General features: G+C 37.7%; 1 protein-coding gene across 1 annotated transcript in view; it reads left to right on the top strand.

The window, feature by feature from the left end:
* VWDE (von Willebrand factor D and EGF domains) overlaps positions 1–11,845 on the top strand; it is a 41,873-nt gene extending 30,028 nt beyond the window's left edge. The window contains exons 17-30 of the mRNA XM_051610467.1: positions 65–284; positions 841–978; positions 1,561–1,623; positions 3,118–3,798; positions 4,130–4,225; positions 4,311–4,406; positions 4,926–5,021; positions 6,296–6,391; positions 6,720–6,815; positions 7,309–7,404; positions 7,505–7,600; positions 8,866–8,961; positions 9,363–9,466; positions 11,695–11,845. Of these exons, the coding sequence (XP_051466427.1) occupies positions 65–284; positions 841–978; positions 1,561–1,623; positions 3,118–3,798; positions 4,130–4,225; positions 4,311–4,406; positions 4,926–5,021; positions 6,296–6,391; positions 6,720–6,815; positions 7,309–7,404; positions 7,505–7,600; positions 8,866–8,961; positions 9,363–9,466; positions 11,695–11,715 (1,995 nt within the window). The 3' untranslated portion in view covers positions 11,716–11,845. The remainder of the gene's footprint in view (positions 1–64; positions 285–840; positions 979–1,560; positions 1,624–3,117; positions 3,799–4,129; positions 4,226–4,310; positions 4,407–4,925; positions 5,022–6,295; positions 6,392–6,719; positions 6,816–7,308; positions 7,405–7,504; positions 7,601–8,865; positions 8,962–9,362; positions 9,467–11,694) is intronic.
* The last annotated feature ends 5,408 nt before the right edge of the window (positions 11,846–17,253 follow it).

Genomic DNA, 17,253 nt, shown 5'->3' with positions numbered 1-17,253 from the left:
CTAATTACAAAATGCATTGCTAGTTCATTTAAAAAAAAAAACTTTTATTGGGCATATCTTGTAGGTCAGTGTAAAATCATGTGATTGCCTAAATAATGGCTCATGTGTGACAAACATTAATTTCCCACCTGGAAGTGGAAGATATCTTTGTGTGTGTGTGGCTGGATTTGAAGGTGATCTCTGTCAAGTGAATACTGATGACTGTAAACTTAACCAGTGTGGTATTGGCAGATGTGTGGATGGAATAAACAGCTACTACTGTGAATGTCCACCTGAACTTCAAGGTAAATTGCTACTTTATTTAAATATATTTATCACATTTAGTGATAAACAGGACACTCTAATTTTATGTCTACCATTTCTTTTTTAAATTTTTGACTGTTAATAACTTACTGTTAGACTATGAAGAACTGTTATGGTGTAGTGATAACTCTGTATGATGTACTTCAAGATTTTTCTTGCATGGATGCAATGATTGTTTCTATTATGAGAGCAAATTTCCATTGTTTTCCTCTGCAGAGGTAAACCCAACATGGTGAAACACAGGAGTGATGAGTTTGGTTATAGAGTGATTCTTCCGGTGCCTGCAGATAAACATGTAGTCCCCACAGCCCATCTTCTCCATGTTCCACAATAAGCAAGATACTCTATATAAGATGAAAACATGTACAGCTAGACAGCTGTACTTATTACATATACTGAGATACATTTTTTCACTTGAAAGATGCCCTTTTTGTATTTCAGCACCTGCATAGGTTCCACCTTTATCTTTTATAAACATACTGTCAACATCTGGAGACACAATATTGTAAAAATATATGTATCTGTATTTCAATGCAGGTAAAAATTGTCAAGATGATGTAGATGAATGTGTATCCAGTCCTTGCTTCCCTGGAGTATTTTGCTTCAATACTTTTGGTTCATACTATTGTGGTCCATGCCCAAATAATCTGCAAGGAAATGGGAAGTTGTGTTACGGTAAAATTATTTGGTTTTAAGAAAAATGCTATCATCTCATTGTCATTCATATAAAATATCTTTGGCTGTGCTTAATTTCTCTAACAGTAATTTAGAACTATTTTCAGTTGTCAGCAAAAGAGGACTGTGTGTCTCTGTTGATGGCTGGGACAGAATCTGAGTTGGTGAAAACATCAGACTGCACTGGGTCACATAGTTGTAAAACACTTTTTCAGGTGACTAGAAAAAATAGATACAAAATACCCCAAGTCTTTTCCATCAGAGTAGAATACAATGAAACATACTTTTCTGCATTATTTCAATAATACAAGTAATTTTTGACAAAATATTTTTCTATTAGAATGCTTAACATAGAATCGAGACACTTGCCACATAAGATACCCAAACATTTATTTTCAGTGTAATTACTGAATAACTTATATTTTAAAAATACTCTATGGAAAAGTTTTCAGAAAAATTTTTTACTCTTTATCTGCTTTCTGAATTTTGAGTCATTTTTATGTATTAAAACTTTTAACTGTAATTTATTTGCAGTTGAAACCAAAGTAACTACTAATGTGCCTTCACATCTTTTGTTTTTAGAAAGCCTTGAAGATACTAATGTTGAAAGGAAGGATTCCACAGAAGAAGTAGGAGGGAATAAAGGTGATTTTTTCATGAAGAAAATGGAATGTCTGATTCACATACTGATAAGAATATAGCTGGCAAATAAAGGTTCTAGTCAGTTTTATGCTATTCACTATTTTTTCAGTTTGATTCAATTTAATTTATTACTGGGGTTGTATTCTGATCTGAAAAATGAGACTGAAATGTCAGTATCAACAAATCCCTTAGGTCAATCAAGTAATTTTATTGACCGTGTGATGTATGACATTCTTACTGTTGCCTTTTGTTTTTGTGACTAACCAGTGACATAAAATAGGTCACATGGGGATAGGGACATCTGTTATATGAGATAAGCAAAAGTTCATGGCATTACGTTGCATTCCAATTTCCTACTTTAACTCAAAGAAAAGGTGAAGGATATGGCAAGTGAATGTCTTTAATTCCAGAATTCTGTAAAGGCTGTTGCTGGTATTTCCAGCTCTGTGCCTGCTGAGGCTTTCCTTGCAGGAAATTCTTGTGCCTTTTTATCTCTGAATTGTTAGTGGGGGAGGAAAACTCTCTCACTCCCATGCCAGTGCTGGATGATTATTCATCAGCTGTGGAATGGTTTCCTTTTCAGCAGTTGGAGACAGCACTCTGTAATAAGAATCAGTACAGTTTGACTTTTTTTAGACTGTTTTTTCGTATTGCCCTAAACAGGGCTGGGTACAGAACTTAAGTTAGACTGGGTAATCTCTTCCAGTTTCATTTCTCCTCTGCCTCATAATGCTAAAAGCCGATTTATGGCATTCTGCCATTCTGGGATTAGAGTGCCTTACTGCTTTCCACCACCCACCAGACCACCTGCTTTTTTTCCTGGGCAGAATATGAAGAGATTTTCCTTCATTTTGCCCTTCTTTCAAAGAGGGGGCTGAGTTGGTCTCATGAAACATCCTACTAATTAAACACATGGAGAAGCTGTGAGAAAGTTGATAAAACAGTTTGGAGAGCAAAGCATGGTAATACTTTTGCTACAAGGTGGTGGATTATTTACCTAAAATACTGTCAATGGTGTCTCAGTAAGTATAAACATGTACATACTCGTTCTTAAATATCTATTTCTAGACTCTAGGCTTATTACTAGCACTTAGACATGCTAGTGAACCATAAGCAATATATTTTCTTTAAACTCTTGTTTCAGTTATCTAGTTGGAAGCAACATAATTTGCTCTGACAGTAAAGCTGTTTATTGACCCAGTATGGGAAAATCTCTGCTATCTGCCCCATATACACGATGCTTTTTCCTTATCCATGAAAATGCCGTGATGAGGGTGGAACAGGACATAGCCAGAATACTTTAATCTTCTCCAGTTCTGCCAGTTAGGACCTAAGTTCTACTGCGTACATATATTCTGATGTAGCTCATGGAGAGACTTCCTGAAGCACAGAACAAGTGACCTGTGCATTTTTCTGTTCCACCTGTCAGAAGGAAAAAAAGTCTCATAATCTTCCTGTACTTTTCCCCCTCTCCCCTCCTTTTCTAACATGCTGTAGGTTTTCAACACTCATCATCTGAGAAGGCTTTAAGCATCTCAAGCTATATTCCCAGTTCTACAGATGTCCCTGAGAGATTTATTTCTACAAAAATTATCAATAGCAGCACTCCACCAGCCTCCACAGTAAAAGCAATCACTGTTTGGAAGTCGGTTCTTTCTCAGAGAAGTGCTTCTGTACAGCCTGCTCTCCCTGGGAGCATTGCTCATGCTCTCAGTGCCATCAGTGGTCATGTTGCTGACGTGGAAGCGAGTCCTTCAGTACATGCTGTGATGACTGCACCTTCAAGGACCCATGCTGTATCACCTGAGAAAAAAACAAGGGCACAAGTTGAGGCCTACAGTTACTCTGAGACCAGCAGGAAGACTTTTGGTAGCAACAAGATAAATATAAGCAAAGGGCTTTCTTTGCCAAGTAAAGAATTCAAAGGTGAAAATACTTACAGAGCTCAGCACCTGTTAGCCAAGCATAAAGCAAGTCCTTTACCTTTTGTCCTTGTTGAAGTCACTGTTCCACCAAAAGTGCTTCCTGAAGAACTGAGTGAAATAGTGATTCCTGAAGGAGCAACTTGTATCAATTTGCACTGTTTTCCTGGTGTACCTTGTGAGCCAAGTCAGGATGGAAGCATCAAATGTGGTCATTGTCCTTATGGTTATTATGGAGATGGCATCACTTGCAGAGGTATTACAAATAGCTGCACTAAATGCTTTGCAGAAAAGAATCTTGTGACATCTTTATAACTTGAAAGTATATTACTGCAGTGTGGTCAGTGAAGTGCATAAAATATTGCATTTTCTCATTTTCATTATTAATGTTGGTATAACCTACAGGCTTTTAGTTGTATGAATGCACTTAAAATAGTTTTCTGCTGTATCTCAAGCTCCCTACTTATGGGCAGGGACATGATGGGTTCTCTGTGATCTGTTCATCATGTTAGGTGAGACACAGTTGTGCTGAAATGCCACTTCCATTTTGCTTATTCCTTTTTTTTGTTTCCTTCATTGCCTTTCAGCAAGATGTAGACAAACATGTGGCAAAAATATGGAGTGTGCGGCACCCAATATTTGCAAATGCAAGCCTGGTTATGCTGGTTATAACTGTCAGGCTGGTGAGTATTGCATTTTGATTTAGCCTGTTGTAACTCACATCCACAAATTAATGATTTGAAGATCATTGTTGATTTTTTTGCACAGCTGTATGCAGACCCGATTGCAAAAACCATGGGAAGTGCATTAAGCCAAATGTCTGTGAATGTCTACCAGGATACAGTGGCTCTGCTTGTGAGGAAGGTAAACAGAATATTTTTTGCTTTTGAATCTATAAATACCCAAATGATGCTGTAAATAACTTTCACAATTGTCCATTCAGACAGCAAAGAAGTGTGTTCATTATACTTCTACATTAACAGAACTCCCAGAGTAACATATTGGTATATACCCTGCTTTTTTGATATGTACTGTAAATGTTGCTTTTAATTGGATATTCCTAAATTCACAGTAGAGTAGTGGAGTTAACCAGTGAATGCAGATGCCTCAAAGCTGAACACTCCCAAACAGTGGAAGTCGTGTCTGGAAATTGTCTCAGATTTCTTCAGGATGACCACCAGTGTTGGGACTCTGTGTACTCTGCTGGGAGTCAAGTTCTTCTTGTTACTTATTCTTGTCAAAAGGCATTGCATACGTCTCCTTATTTTATTTGCAGTGCTTTGTTCACTGTCAATTATTAACATTTCCCTTTTTCTAAAACATAACCAATCCATGCATCTTTTTAGAGGTGATTTCTTGAACAGCATAATTCTGTATCTGCAGCACACTGTAAACCCCCCTGTCAAAATGGAGGCACATGCTTGGCCAGAAATCTCTGCACCTGCCCATACGGTTTTGTGGGACCAAGATGTGATACAAGTAAGCGAAAAAGCATAACGGGAGAATACAGAACATCTCTCCTGTTCTTCAGGAGCAAGAAGACAAGTTATGTTTTAAATTTTTTATGCATTCTGACTGATGCTAGCAAATGACATAATACCTGTGCCTCTTTGAAGGCTCCCATACTTGGGCTTTTCAAGCATTAGTTAGATAGTATTTGCATGTAACTTTGGAACATAATGTACTATAAAAAATTCAAATAGATTATTATTTATGATTCACCCATGTGCAAGCATTGAACATGTTGTGCGTGTGATAATACCTTCAGAACAAACACAGATGTTTAATATATCATTGCAGCTTTTTAACCTCTAAATTAATTTTAATTGGTTAAACTCAGAGGTACATACAAAAGTTGGTATCAGTGAAGGGTGGGTCACAGAAACTGGGATACATGAAAACTGAATTCAGAATAACATTATGGAGTCTTTTTTTTTTTTTTTTTGTCCAACATAAAAGTTGGAAAATTTGCTGTGACTGTAGCTGAAAAATTGGAATTATTCTCACATAAATTTTCTATTACATATTGAATTCTAAATGATGCAGTTTGGCAATTCCAAATTTTGGGTAGGTTTCATACTGGTAATTTTTATCATTCAGAGATTCCAAATTTAGACATGTTGTTTATATATCATTCAGCTGAACGTGCCACTGCATTATTCACCCCAAATGAGAAAGTCCTCAAATCCCAGGACTCTTCATTCTCAGTCTTTCTTGTTCTAGTTTCAACTATGACACACACACAAAAAAATGCTGCTCTTTGTTAAGCAATATTAAAGAGAATGAGATGTTGTCCTGGAGAAGTGTTCCACGTCCATGGTATTTTAATGTCTTTGCTTGTTAGTCTCAAGTCACTCTATGTATACAGCTGCTCTTAGTAAAGTGATGGAGGACACTTGAGTGAACTTTCTTGGAGCCCATCAAATCCATCATGGAACGTGGTCCATTTGTCTCTTAGCATTACATTTAATTTAGTTTTTTTAGAATTTATTTGAAATTTTCTAGATTCTTAACACTGAATACAACCACACATGGAAGGACATTTTATTTACCTTTATAAAGGTGCTAGCTTTTTATGGTTTTGAGACTGGATATGCAGCAATTCCTCTTCAACTAGTGGAATTGTGTGTTATTTCCAGTGTTAATATTTGGGAAAGAACTGAAAAATTAATCAAGCATAATTTGGAATGTATCTCTTTTTCTCCCCTTCCCATCTCTTTCTCCCCCTTTTTGTCCATCTTCTTGGATGGTAGTGGTTTGCAACAGGCACTGTGAAAACGGTGGTGAATGTCTTACTCCAGACATCTGTCAGTGTAAACCTGGGTGGTATGGACCTACATGCAGTACAGGTAACACTCCTGCAATTTCCATGTTCCTGGGAGAGCATCCTCCCCAATAGTTTGAAATCTGGAACAGCTTGGCTCAGCAATGATGGGTGGCTGCTTCCTGCTGCAGAGCCCCCTTACTCCCCCTTGTCTCTGCATGTTAGTTCAGCTGCCATCAACACCTCTAGAAAGTTGAATACTGATCCTAAAATTCTGAGTATAGGTTTCATGTGAATGCTATTGCCTGCAGTTATCTTAGGTGTTTAATTCCTGTCCTTGCAACAGAAGTACATATTTTGTGGACTTTATTTGGATTTAATGCTTCCCATTCTTCCTGACCCTGTTTCTGCAGCGATGTGTGACCCTGTGTGTCTCAATGGTGGTTCCTGTACTAAGCCAGATGTTTGCATCTGTCCATATGGATTCTTTGGTGCCCGTTGTCAAAATGGTAATTTTTTTTCCCCCTCCCCTCTTTTCTGCCTTTCTAAGAAAATCTGTGGGAAGACGTTGGTTTAAGACACAAAATTCACAGTCAAGTCACGTACCTGAGAAGTAGTGAAAAACAGAGGTTACTTTGGTTTTTAGATTTTATGGCTGAATCAGTGAATGTCCAAGGAGAAGGGAAGCTCAAAATTTGCCTTTTCCCCCACTCAACTTTTGAACAGTGTTCAGACAGTTCCATTGTATATTATGTAGTCTGGTTACTCATGCACACATAGCATTGCCTACCTTGACCCCTTTTATTATGATTTTTCTTTACTGTAGACATAGGCACCACTCCATATTAATATGATTTTTATGAGCCTGGCCTGGCCTGATAGTGCTGAATGTCTGTTATAAGCTATCAGAATTTTAGTGTTGCAGTCTTATTCCCTGGAAGTATATTGCAAAGTCAAACAAAATGCAAACTACAACCTTTTCCTCCTGTTTGTATCTTTTAGCTGTCTGCAGCCCGCCTTGTAAGAATGGTGGTCATTGCATGAGAAATAATGTCTGTACTTGTCCTGAAGGGTACACAGGCAAAAGATGTGAAAAAAGTAAGCCAGTGTTAAAATCCTTCCAAGATCTGAAAGGAACCAATAAACTTTTCTGTGATCAGTTAAATATATTAAACAGCAGATGTTTTTTGATTTTAAGGTGTCTGTGAGCCAAGGTGCATGAATGGAGGAAGGTGTGTAGGGCCAAACGTTTGCTCTTGTTCTTCAGGATGGAGAGGAAAAAGATGTAACACTCGTAAGTATCTTGTTAACAGGAGAACCATGTCTTAAAATTAATACATGACTAAAGGACAACTCAGTCCACATAAGTAATATGAAGTTAGTGCCAAAGAACTCAAGAAAATACACACACTGAAAAAATAATGGTCTATAACTTGGCAGCAAAATTTAGGGTCGAGAACTAATACAATTCAGTTCTTAGGCTAAATCATGAGACCAAAATATTTTTAAATTCTTGTATTGGAAATAATATTTGATTCTTTCTTAATTCTTGTCTAAATAAATCTTTCTACAAGAGCTGAGTCAATGAAGTGAAAGAATTTCAGTTTGTGCTGTAGGGCATAAAAGCAGCTATAATAGAAAAGGAAGTACAGTGAAAGATTGGAAAATTGTGGAAACACTGGGGAAAATAATTGGAATAGAAGATGCAATGGGCACAGGCTCTTTAGGAAAGGTAAAAATAGGACTGTGATGGTAGAACAGCTGTGGGTCATATTGTAACTTAATGAAGATATTAATGGTACATGAATAAAAGGTGGCAGTATGGATAAAAGTACAGTTTGCATGAAAATCGGCATGAGGATGGATGGTAAAAATCGGGTAGGTGATGTGTTAAGTGCATCTCATAATACTTACACAAGGCCCAGATATTAATATGGCCAATGAGCTCTCTAATGGCATGGAGAAAGAACAATTTTCCCTGTATTACTTTCTCTAATTATTGGACAGTTTATTGAAAAAAATATTACCCATATTGACAGGAGTGAGATACACTTGCACACTGTGGAAGAGAGATCTGATTATCAAATAGTCAATTAACCAATGATACATAATAGCGGTTTAGGTTATGGCTTAATAAGCAAGGACAAATGTGCAGAAAAATGGGTCATGGAAAATAACTTCGGATCAAATGTTCATGAGTTGATTCACTGTATGTTAAGTTGCATGACAGACAAAAGATCTCCCACTCAAGTGTGGGATTTTGAAAGGTAAATTTGGAAAAAAAAAGCTAGGGGTGCTGACTTCTTTCAGTATTTCAGGCTTTTGCAGCCATCTGTGATGCATTAGAACATCTCAATGAGTGCTTTGGCTGTAGGGCTTTTTGTTTCTGGTTGCTTCTCTTCTTTAGTATCCTGCTGATCTTAGACCGATATTCAGTGAAGATGTTGTGACTCTTGTGTGTGGACATCACTCAACCTTTGGTGGACATCCTGAAATGTAAATAATAAGTGAAAGTAATAACTTGGAATATAACCAAATTTTCTGGTGATATCTGTGCAGCAATCTGTCTTCAGGAATGTAAGAACGGTGGGGAATGTATCGGACCCAGTTTGTGCCATTGTCCTCCACAGTGGGATGGAATCCAGTGTCAAACTGGTAAGAATGATGTGACCTGAAACCTCTTGCTTCAGCACAGTTAAGCAAGCTTCAGCCATGCATAGTGCCTAGAAGTCCTATACCTTGGTTGTATTTTAACCCAAATCTGTGTCAAAGGCAGGATAAAAAGTAGAAGTTCCTCTGCTTGTTCTGAAGCCCTCCAGAATACAGTGGTAGTCTGGGACCATGGCAGCATGCAGTTGCCATACACCAAAGCACAAGGGAGATAGAATAGGCATAAGAACATTGCTGGCTCCACATGAGTGTGAACTCATCTTAACACTGAGCTGTGTTTCCTTGTGAAAATAGCTAAGGAGTTCTCAGCTCCTAGCAGAAGTATACATAGTAGCCACTTTTCCTTCACCAAGTTGTGTCCTTGACTACGTACCTCTCTTGTTTAGCTGTGTGCAACCAGAAGTGTCTGTTCGGAGGCAAGTGTGTGTTGCCTAACGTGTGCTCTTGTCGTCCTGGTTATACTGGAGTCCTCTGCGGGAAGAAAATTCAGGTACATGTAGAGTCAAGACAGCATCACAGATACAGCACTATGGGAGTAATTTTCTAGTCCAACCTTGTCCAGTGAAGCAGCATGAAATACAGTAAATGTGTTTGTCTCATTTCTTCCTTTCAGTCTCCAGGGAGGGAAAATTAATAAAATTCCTAAGAGATATTCCAGTAATTTATAGGCTTGAATACTTACAGCGTTGTTCTCAACACCTAATGTAAATTTTCTTTGTTTCAAACTAAGCTGATTATCTCTCATCATTCCCTAAGTGGCTGCAGCAGGAATTGGTAACTCTTCATAACATCCACTGTTCTCTTTTCCAGCATCTGGACCCGTTTTGGGGAAGTTTCCCACTGCTGACTTTTCTTAGCTTGTGTCAAATCAAGTTCTGATCTTTCCCAGCTAGCTAACTACAATGTTACTCAGTTCATCCCTGTTTTATACAAGTGTTCCTTATCCAAGTGTAACTGTGGCAATAGCTTTTTGGTTTTCTGCAGGATAGTGAAAGATGACTTCTTTGTTTTGTCACATAATCTCCTGTTGTATTCCTTTGCTTCAGTGCTGACAGTCACTCACCAAAGTAACTTAATTAAACATTTCCTTGCAACTAAGTTTCTTGTGACATCTCGAGTAGAAAGCATTCTGCTCTTCTTTCATCATCCGTGATGTTTCTCTTCTTTTTATGTCAACATATCTGTGCTCAGATGACTTAAGGTCTACCTGACCCTTGGTTCCTGGTTTTCACTCTCTACCTGATAGCTCCTAGAAGAACCAAACTGATAGAATCAGAGAACTATTCAGGTTGGAAAAGACCCTCGGGATCACCGAGTCCAACCATCATCCCTACTCTACAAAGTTCTCCCCTAAACCATATCCACCAACACCACATCCAAACGACCCTTCAATACATCCAGGGATGCTGACTCAACCACCTCCCTGGGCAACCTATTCCAGTGTCTAACCACTCTTTCTGTTAAGTTTTTTTTTTCCTAATGTCCAGTCTAAACCTGCCCTGTTGCAGCTTGAAGCCATTCCCTCTTGTTCTGTCACTAATTACCTGTGAAAAGAGACCAGCACCAACCTCTCTACAATGACCTTTCAGGTAGCTGTAGACACTGATGAGGTCTCCCCTCAGCCTCCTCTTCCTCAAATAAACATTCCCAGCTCCTTCAAGCATTCTTCATAAGATTTATTCTCTAGGCCCTTCTCCTTATTTTCACCCTGCATAGGTTCACTTCATCTTTATAGACTTCATGAGTGACCTGTCCCTTCTTCCAAAGGTCATAGGCTCTCCTTTTGTTCCTAAGGTCCAGCCAAATGTCCCTATTTAGCCAGGCTGGTCTCCTACCCTGCTTGCTGTTTTTTTGCCACAAGGGGACAGGCTGCTCCTATGCCTTTAAAACTTCTTTCTTGAAGTATGTCCAGCCTTCCTGGACTCCTTTATCCTTCAAGGCAGCCTCCCAAGGGACTAGATCTAGATGCTTTCCTGGTGCCAGCAGAAATAATTTGGTGGAGTTGGGCCATTGACTAGCTGATCTTAGTACTGTATGCTGGTGCTGTTCCTTTACATTAATCTTTAATTACATGCCACTGCTCACACCTGTACTGCTTTCTTTAAAAGCTATTTAGTAAAACCTATAATGTGGCTGCTAGATGTGCAGGCATATTCAGTGAACAATGCGTAAAAAACTGGGAAGACAGCAGCGGTTTAGCTTTCATGCAGCCTCACTTTCTCCCAGTTGAAACTACAGGAGTCCAGATATTTTTTTTTTCTACTTTATCAAGTCCAATATACAATGCCAATACCATTTTTAGTCAGCACATAACTTGCTAGAGATGGGGCAAGTATTTTAAAGAAATTGAAACAATTAATAAATGCTCATACACAGTATGAAGATAAAACACTACACATCCCATGATGATACAACTGCAGTGTTTGCGATACAGATTTCCAAAATGTGATCTAAAAATTAGAAATATTTACATAATAAGCACTAGCATATTTTTAATCTATAACTTACATTGCTGATCAGTCGGTGCTGTATCTTACACTGGCCAAAATGGTGTATTTTCTTAAAGAAATAAACAAGCTATATGCAGAAATTTAACTTGTGTTTCTGCATATCAGGAAAGCAAAGATGAATTGAAAATGTTTCTTAAACTATGTCAGAAAAATCGAGTGTTTCATTAAAGTGTCTTTTAAGATTTATTTATTAATTTTTGTCTCCAAGGTACAAAGGCATCACAGTTGAAGAAAAGAGGTGTATCCATTAACTTGCAAAGCTTCATGGGTGTATGAGACTTGAAAATAGCAAGAGGGCTGAAGGCAATTACAGAGTTTATTTAAAGGAAAGTAATAGCCATTTGAATTAATGTAATATCTAGAAGCATTTTAAAAGATTGATATTACAATCCTGAATTTTGGTGAGCTTCCATACATCAGTCTTGTAGTCATTCAAACATATGTATATTTCTGTTATTTTTTTGCTACCACATGCACAAGCTCCATCGCTTCTGATTCTTCACTGGGCTCACAGGGTTTATGAATGATGAAAACCCAAAATTTTGCAGTTTGCTGATGTAGTCAACTGGACTATGAGATTTCCCTTATGGGAACAAAATTGTTATAGCTGCTAAGTGTCTCTAGGAAAGAAGGCAGAATTTAATCACTTGTGAATTCTACTTTCTGTTTTTAAACATTGTTTACATATGTATTGTTTGGCTGTGTACGGAAGAAAAAGCAAAACTATTTTTTTTCTTTTTTATCTTGTATTTGCATCAAACTGTTATAGTGACAAGTGAATAGTGAGGAAGGAGGAGGAAACCAAGGCTTGGCTACTAGCAGTGGAGGTGACTACGTCTTCTTAATAGTTAACCAGATGAAGAATAATTGTGGTTTATGCATGGCAATTATTTGTAGTCAGGAGCCAGACACCAACTCTTCTGTTCTTTCTTCTCCATTAGTTTCACTCACACAGTTGAGTACCCAGCTGCTTGATTTCTGTGTCTGCAAGACACTTTTCTGCCCTTTTTTGAGATGGCATTCAGTAATACGAGGAAATTTTGTCCTGGAGTCTTTCAGAGAAGTTTGACAATGGTTTTAGCCATGGTGAGTCTTAAAACAGGAACTAGTAAGAGGTGGAATTCGCTATACATCATGCATAGAGTTTTTCATTACCTATTGCTCCAAAGAACTGTTAGCACCTGCCAGCAGCCAGATAGTTTTTGAAAAATAAAATTCCAGTTTTTTTAAAGTTTCCTACAGAGGACTACCATCTTCTACCCTGAGAGCTGTGAAAGACATTTCAGTTCCTGCCACAACCAGCTGAACTCTGTTTATAGAAATGTCTCTTTAGCTAAGCCATTGAAGTTTACCATTCTGGTTTGGATTTTTTAAACCAAAATAAAAGTCGTGAGCTCTTGTTCTCCTGGGCAATATTCAATTAACATGCACTAATTCTGAATGGGAAGAAAATGGAGCTCTTTTGCCATTTACTGCCATTGTGGGATGCTGAATGCCAGATCATCACTGTTAGCAGCTCTGTGCTTAGATTTTTGCTCACCTTTTGATAGTCCTCTTAAGTCATTTTGCAAAGTAAGCTATCATTTTGAGACCTCAGCGTCATTCCAGGATGACACCTGATGGATTTCCAAGTGCCTGACTGTTGTATTTAAAAAATGTTTTCAACTTCCCACTTGCATTTTAAGTTTCTGTGTTTCCATAGTTTCTTTTAATTGAGCATCCAAGTGGCTGATAGCCCAGTCTGCTGGGAACTGTTATATTATTTAAAACCTACCATGCTTCAACTGATTCCTTTCTCACATCTTACAAAGATCTCTAGGAACAAAAGCTGACTAGCTATTGGGAATGATGCCTCAGAGTGATGATTTGAGTACATAAGGGTCTGAAAATGTTTTTAAAATGCAAACACACCAATACTGCAATAACCCCATTCCACCTGTCAGTTACAGAGGTGTTGTGCGAAAGGGAGAGATAACATCTGCCAGGAATCTGTTAATAGTACTTTGGTTAACGAGTTTGAGCAACCTTCCATTCACAAAACTGAATCAATATATATTGCATTTTAGGATTTCAGGATGAATAAAGGGGATGTTTTAAATCCTAACTTTTAGTATTTTGCATTTATTTTCAGTGTTTCTAAGGGCAGAAATTATTTCTTTTACATTTTCCAAATGCAAGCTGTGTGAACAAAAGCACATTCAGACTTTTTGAAGTAGTTAAAAATGCTAAGTGCTAAGCTGTGCTATCTTCCAGGAAGCACATGAAGCAGAAAATATATTAGTAGATGCATAAAGACAGACAGCAACTTCAAAACTGCCTGGCAATTACGTGATTAGTTGAAACTCTTGTTACTAGGTTGTCCATCATACACAAAAACAAAAGTCACTGTAATCAGAAAGCACATTGCAACAATGCAGTAAAATTGCTCAGTTTAACAAGAGGCAGAAGCATATAGAGGGCTTGTGTTCACAGGTTACCAAAACTGTTCTAAAACTGCATAATGCAATCTGAAATAAGGCCCAGAAGAGTTTGGGGATTTGAAAGGGGGCAGAAGGTTGCATACTGCAGGAGTTGCCACAGTTGCACTCTGATAGAACACAGGGCAGCTTGTGCTGATCTGAATATCTTACAGTGATTCCCAGCACAATAGAAAGAATAGAGGTATCTTCACTGAATTTTCTTGCATGATACTAAGCACTGCTGGATGTTACCTATATGCATCATACTTTTATTATCTGATTGCACTAAAATTGCTCTGCATCCAGCAGAAATTCTCTCTAGTGGAGATTGATTTTTGCCCATGATCTTGAAAAGATCTTTAAAATGCAGTGTAATGGATGCTTTCTGAATTAAGGACTCATATCACAGAATATACCAGATATCTTAGCATAGCAAGGACTGGTTCCTACACTTGTATCCATTTGGCTGTGATTTGGAAAAAGAAATAAAAATGTGGGTCCTGTGTGAAAGGCTCTTTCTTTTTAGAAACGTCTGTGTATTCTCATAGCTGAGAATAGAAAGTGAGATAACATTTCCATCTACCGAAAGCAAAGAAGGATCAGCACAAACCTTGAAGTAAATCAGTATAAAAGTTTAAGCTACTTGACAAATTACTCAATTACTGGCCCAAATGGGAAAATCCAAAGTTCAGCTTCTCAATAAAACATAATACCTGGGTACATATACAAAAACCAAACATAGAGTTTAGAAAGTGTTACTAATGTCTAAAGGTGTTTATGCTGTTTCTGTTGTATAAAGGTATTGCATGGCAATGGTGGGTCATTTTACTCAACTTTCACCCACAGCTCAGTTTATCCCATAAAGAATATTTTACAGATAAACCATGTAACTCCTTTCTTGTTACAACCACTCACAATAGAAGAGGAAATATAAATGGTAAAATGTACATATAAGCAAATTAAAAAGAAGAAACACATCTCACCTTTCTGTGCACACTATAAAAACACAAAATATCAAAAATGCAACTAGTGCACTACCCCAACCATTTTCCCAGGTGTTTTCAGTGAAAATCAAAGTATCTGGATAAGGTGTTACAGTTAGCTTTTATAAATAAGGGAAGTAACTTGTTTTGCATCATTTTTCTTGACCTTTGAGCTGCATGTGTAACTACCTTTTCACAGGAAGACACACCTAGCTCCAAAAATGATATGCTGTAACTGATCCTGTTGAGTCCTCCAGTGAGTGGGAAACAGTAAAAGACAAGGAATACCAACAACTCTTTTAGTAAATATATGTGGAACTATTGCGTAATAATTTGGAGACCTGGACTGTCATTAAAAGTAGATTCTTTAGTAGATACTCTAAAATAGCTACCAAAAAATTCACTTTTAAACTCACTTAAAATATTGCAGAGATAAATGGTTTTTCTTCAAAACAAAATCAAAACAAAACCCAGTGAAAAAAACCTGTAGCCAGTAGATGGTGCTACATTCAAGCAATATTTCTAAAATATGCTATCACATTCTGTGGGCCTTCATGTTACAGCTTGCTTACTTACTTCAGTCATTTCTAAATAGGGAACTATTTAAATTAGCATTTGTTCTGGCATGCTCAGAAATACGAATTACAGGTCTCTCACCCTGACTGCTCCTGGTCTCATGCTCCTAACAATGCTAATATCTCTTTTGGCTTCTAATCACCATTATTGTCACTTTTGGTTTTATTAGTAGCAGTCAGTCTTTTCAGGAACAATAGTGAGAGATTATGCCTCTTTGAATTTAAATGCTTCTGCTCATTTACTCTGAAATCTTGGGTCTGAGGCAATTAATTTTTTACCATTCACTTCCCTGCAACCAGTATGCCATCTAAGGCATTCAACTAAACTCCTGAATTTCTAAATTATGGTGTGATTATATAGTGAACTGTGACACAGAGAGAGAATTTCATCATCATAAAGTCTACTCCAGAACCGTTGATAAAATAATCTTGTTCCATGCATGAAAACCACATTTTTTACCAGCATGTCAGAAATACCCAGTCTATCACAGAAAAGCAGCACAAAAAGCATTCCTTGTAGTCTGTCCCCTGCACAACACACGTCCATAGGAGTTGTCATCTGAACCAAACACAACAGCCTCCAAAGGGCAGAGGAAGGCATCTGAACTGCACAACACGACAGTTACTCAGAACAGAAAACAGGAGTCTCATGAAATACACCATTGTCTTTCATATGCCCTCTGTATTACTTGGGTTGTCTCTTTTAGAGAAGGTTGGTAACAGAGAAAACCCCATTTCTTTGCTTCTTGTCAAGCTCAGTGGCATGTAATCCCTGGAGAAACATGTCCAAGTATGTCACTGCCTATGAAAGCTGTATGTGCTGGTAAGGGAGCTTATACACAGATACAATGTTATTCCATCAAATGGATTAAAGTAATGCAGAGTTAAAATTCTCCCACCAGTAATTCCAGTTTCACGTAGAAGACAATGAAAATCTATCTCAAAAAATTTTGATTTGGGCATCATTCAGAAAGTTGACTGATTCGATTTACATGTTTTGGCAAAAGCCTTCTAGTAAGAGGACAGATGGGATATAGAACAATGAAGATAGGAGTCTCAGTCCAATCTGCAGCCTGTTCAAAAGGCTGCAAAAGCCAAATGAGGCCAAACTGGAACATGTCCAGAACACAAGCCTTGGCAGCCTCTGCGCAGGTGATTTGTAACAGACACGGCTTTTCCTCACTGCCAGTGTGCCATTATGTTGCTCCTGTAAGAACACAATCTTGAATGGGAATGAACCATCAATGTCTACATCTCCAGAAGGGAGATAACATATTTCCCTGTCTTACTGGGATAAGGAAAGAAAATAATTGGAAGTTGAAAGATGATCAGATAATCTGATTGTAGAAGTGGTAAATACAAGGACTCTTAGAGTATCTGCGTGGATTGAGCTTTTAGAAAATATCAGTGGAACTGTCTGAACAAGTACTGTGTTGTTTTTTTTAAATACTGCTTAACTGATCAAGATCCAAATCTGATTAGGGGGACGGGCAGGAAACATAGATAAAGCAATAACCAGGATTTTACCACGCTTTGCAGTTTGCTGATGTTCCAGAAAGAGGTAAACTCTACAAATTTCTGCTTCTAATTGTGCAGTCTTATTGAAGGTGAATTATACTTGAACTGATCCAGTTCTGTTAATCCAAAATAAGGATATTTTGTTTCATGTTCTTTTTATAAAAGCGCATCATTTATTTAATGCAATAATTCTAGTCAAAGAGGGGGGAAAAATAAAAAACGAGCACAGATC

The sequence above is a fragment of the Apus apus genome, chromosome 2 (assembly GCF_020740795.1).
Source record: "Apus apus isolate bApuApu2 chromosome 2, bApuApu2.pri.cur, whole genome shotgun sequence".
Lineage (NCBI taxonomy): Eukaryota > Metazoa > Chordata > Aves > Apodiformes > Apodidae > Apus > Apus apus.
The sequence above is the reverse complement of the archived record's forward strand: the minus strand, read 5'-3'. Positions and strand labels throughout refer to the sequence as shown.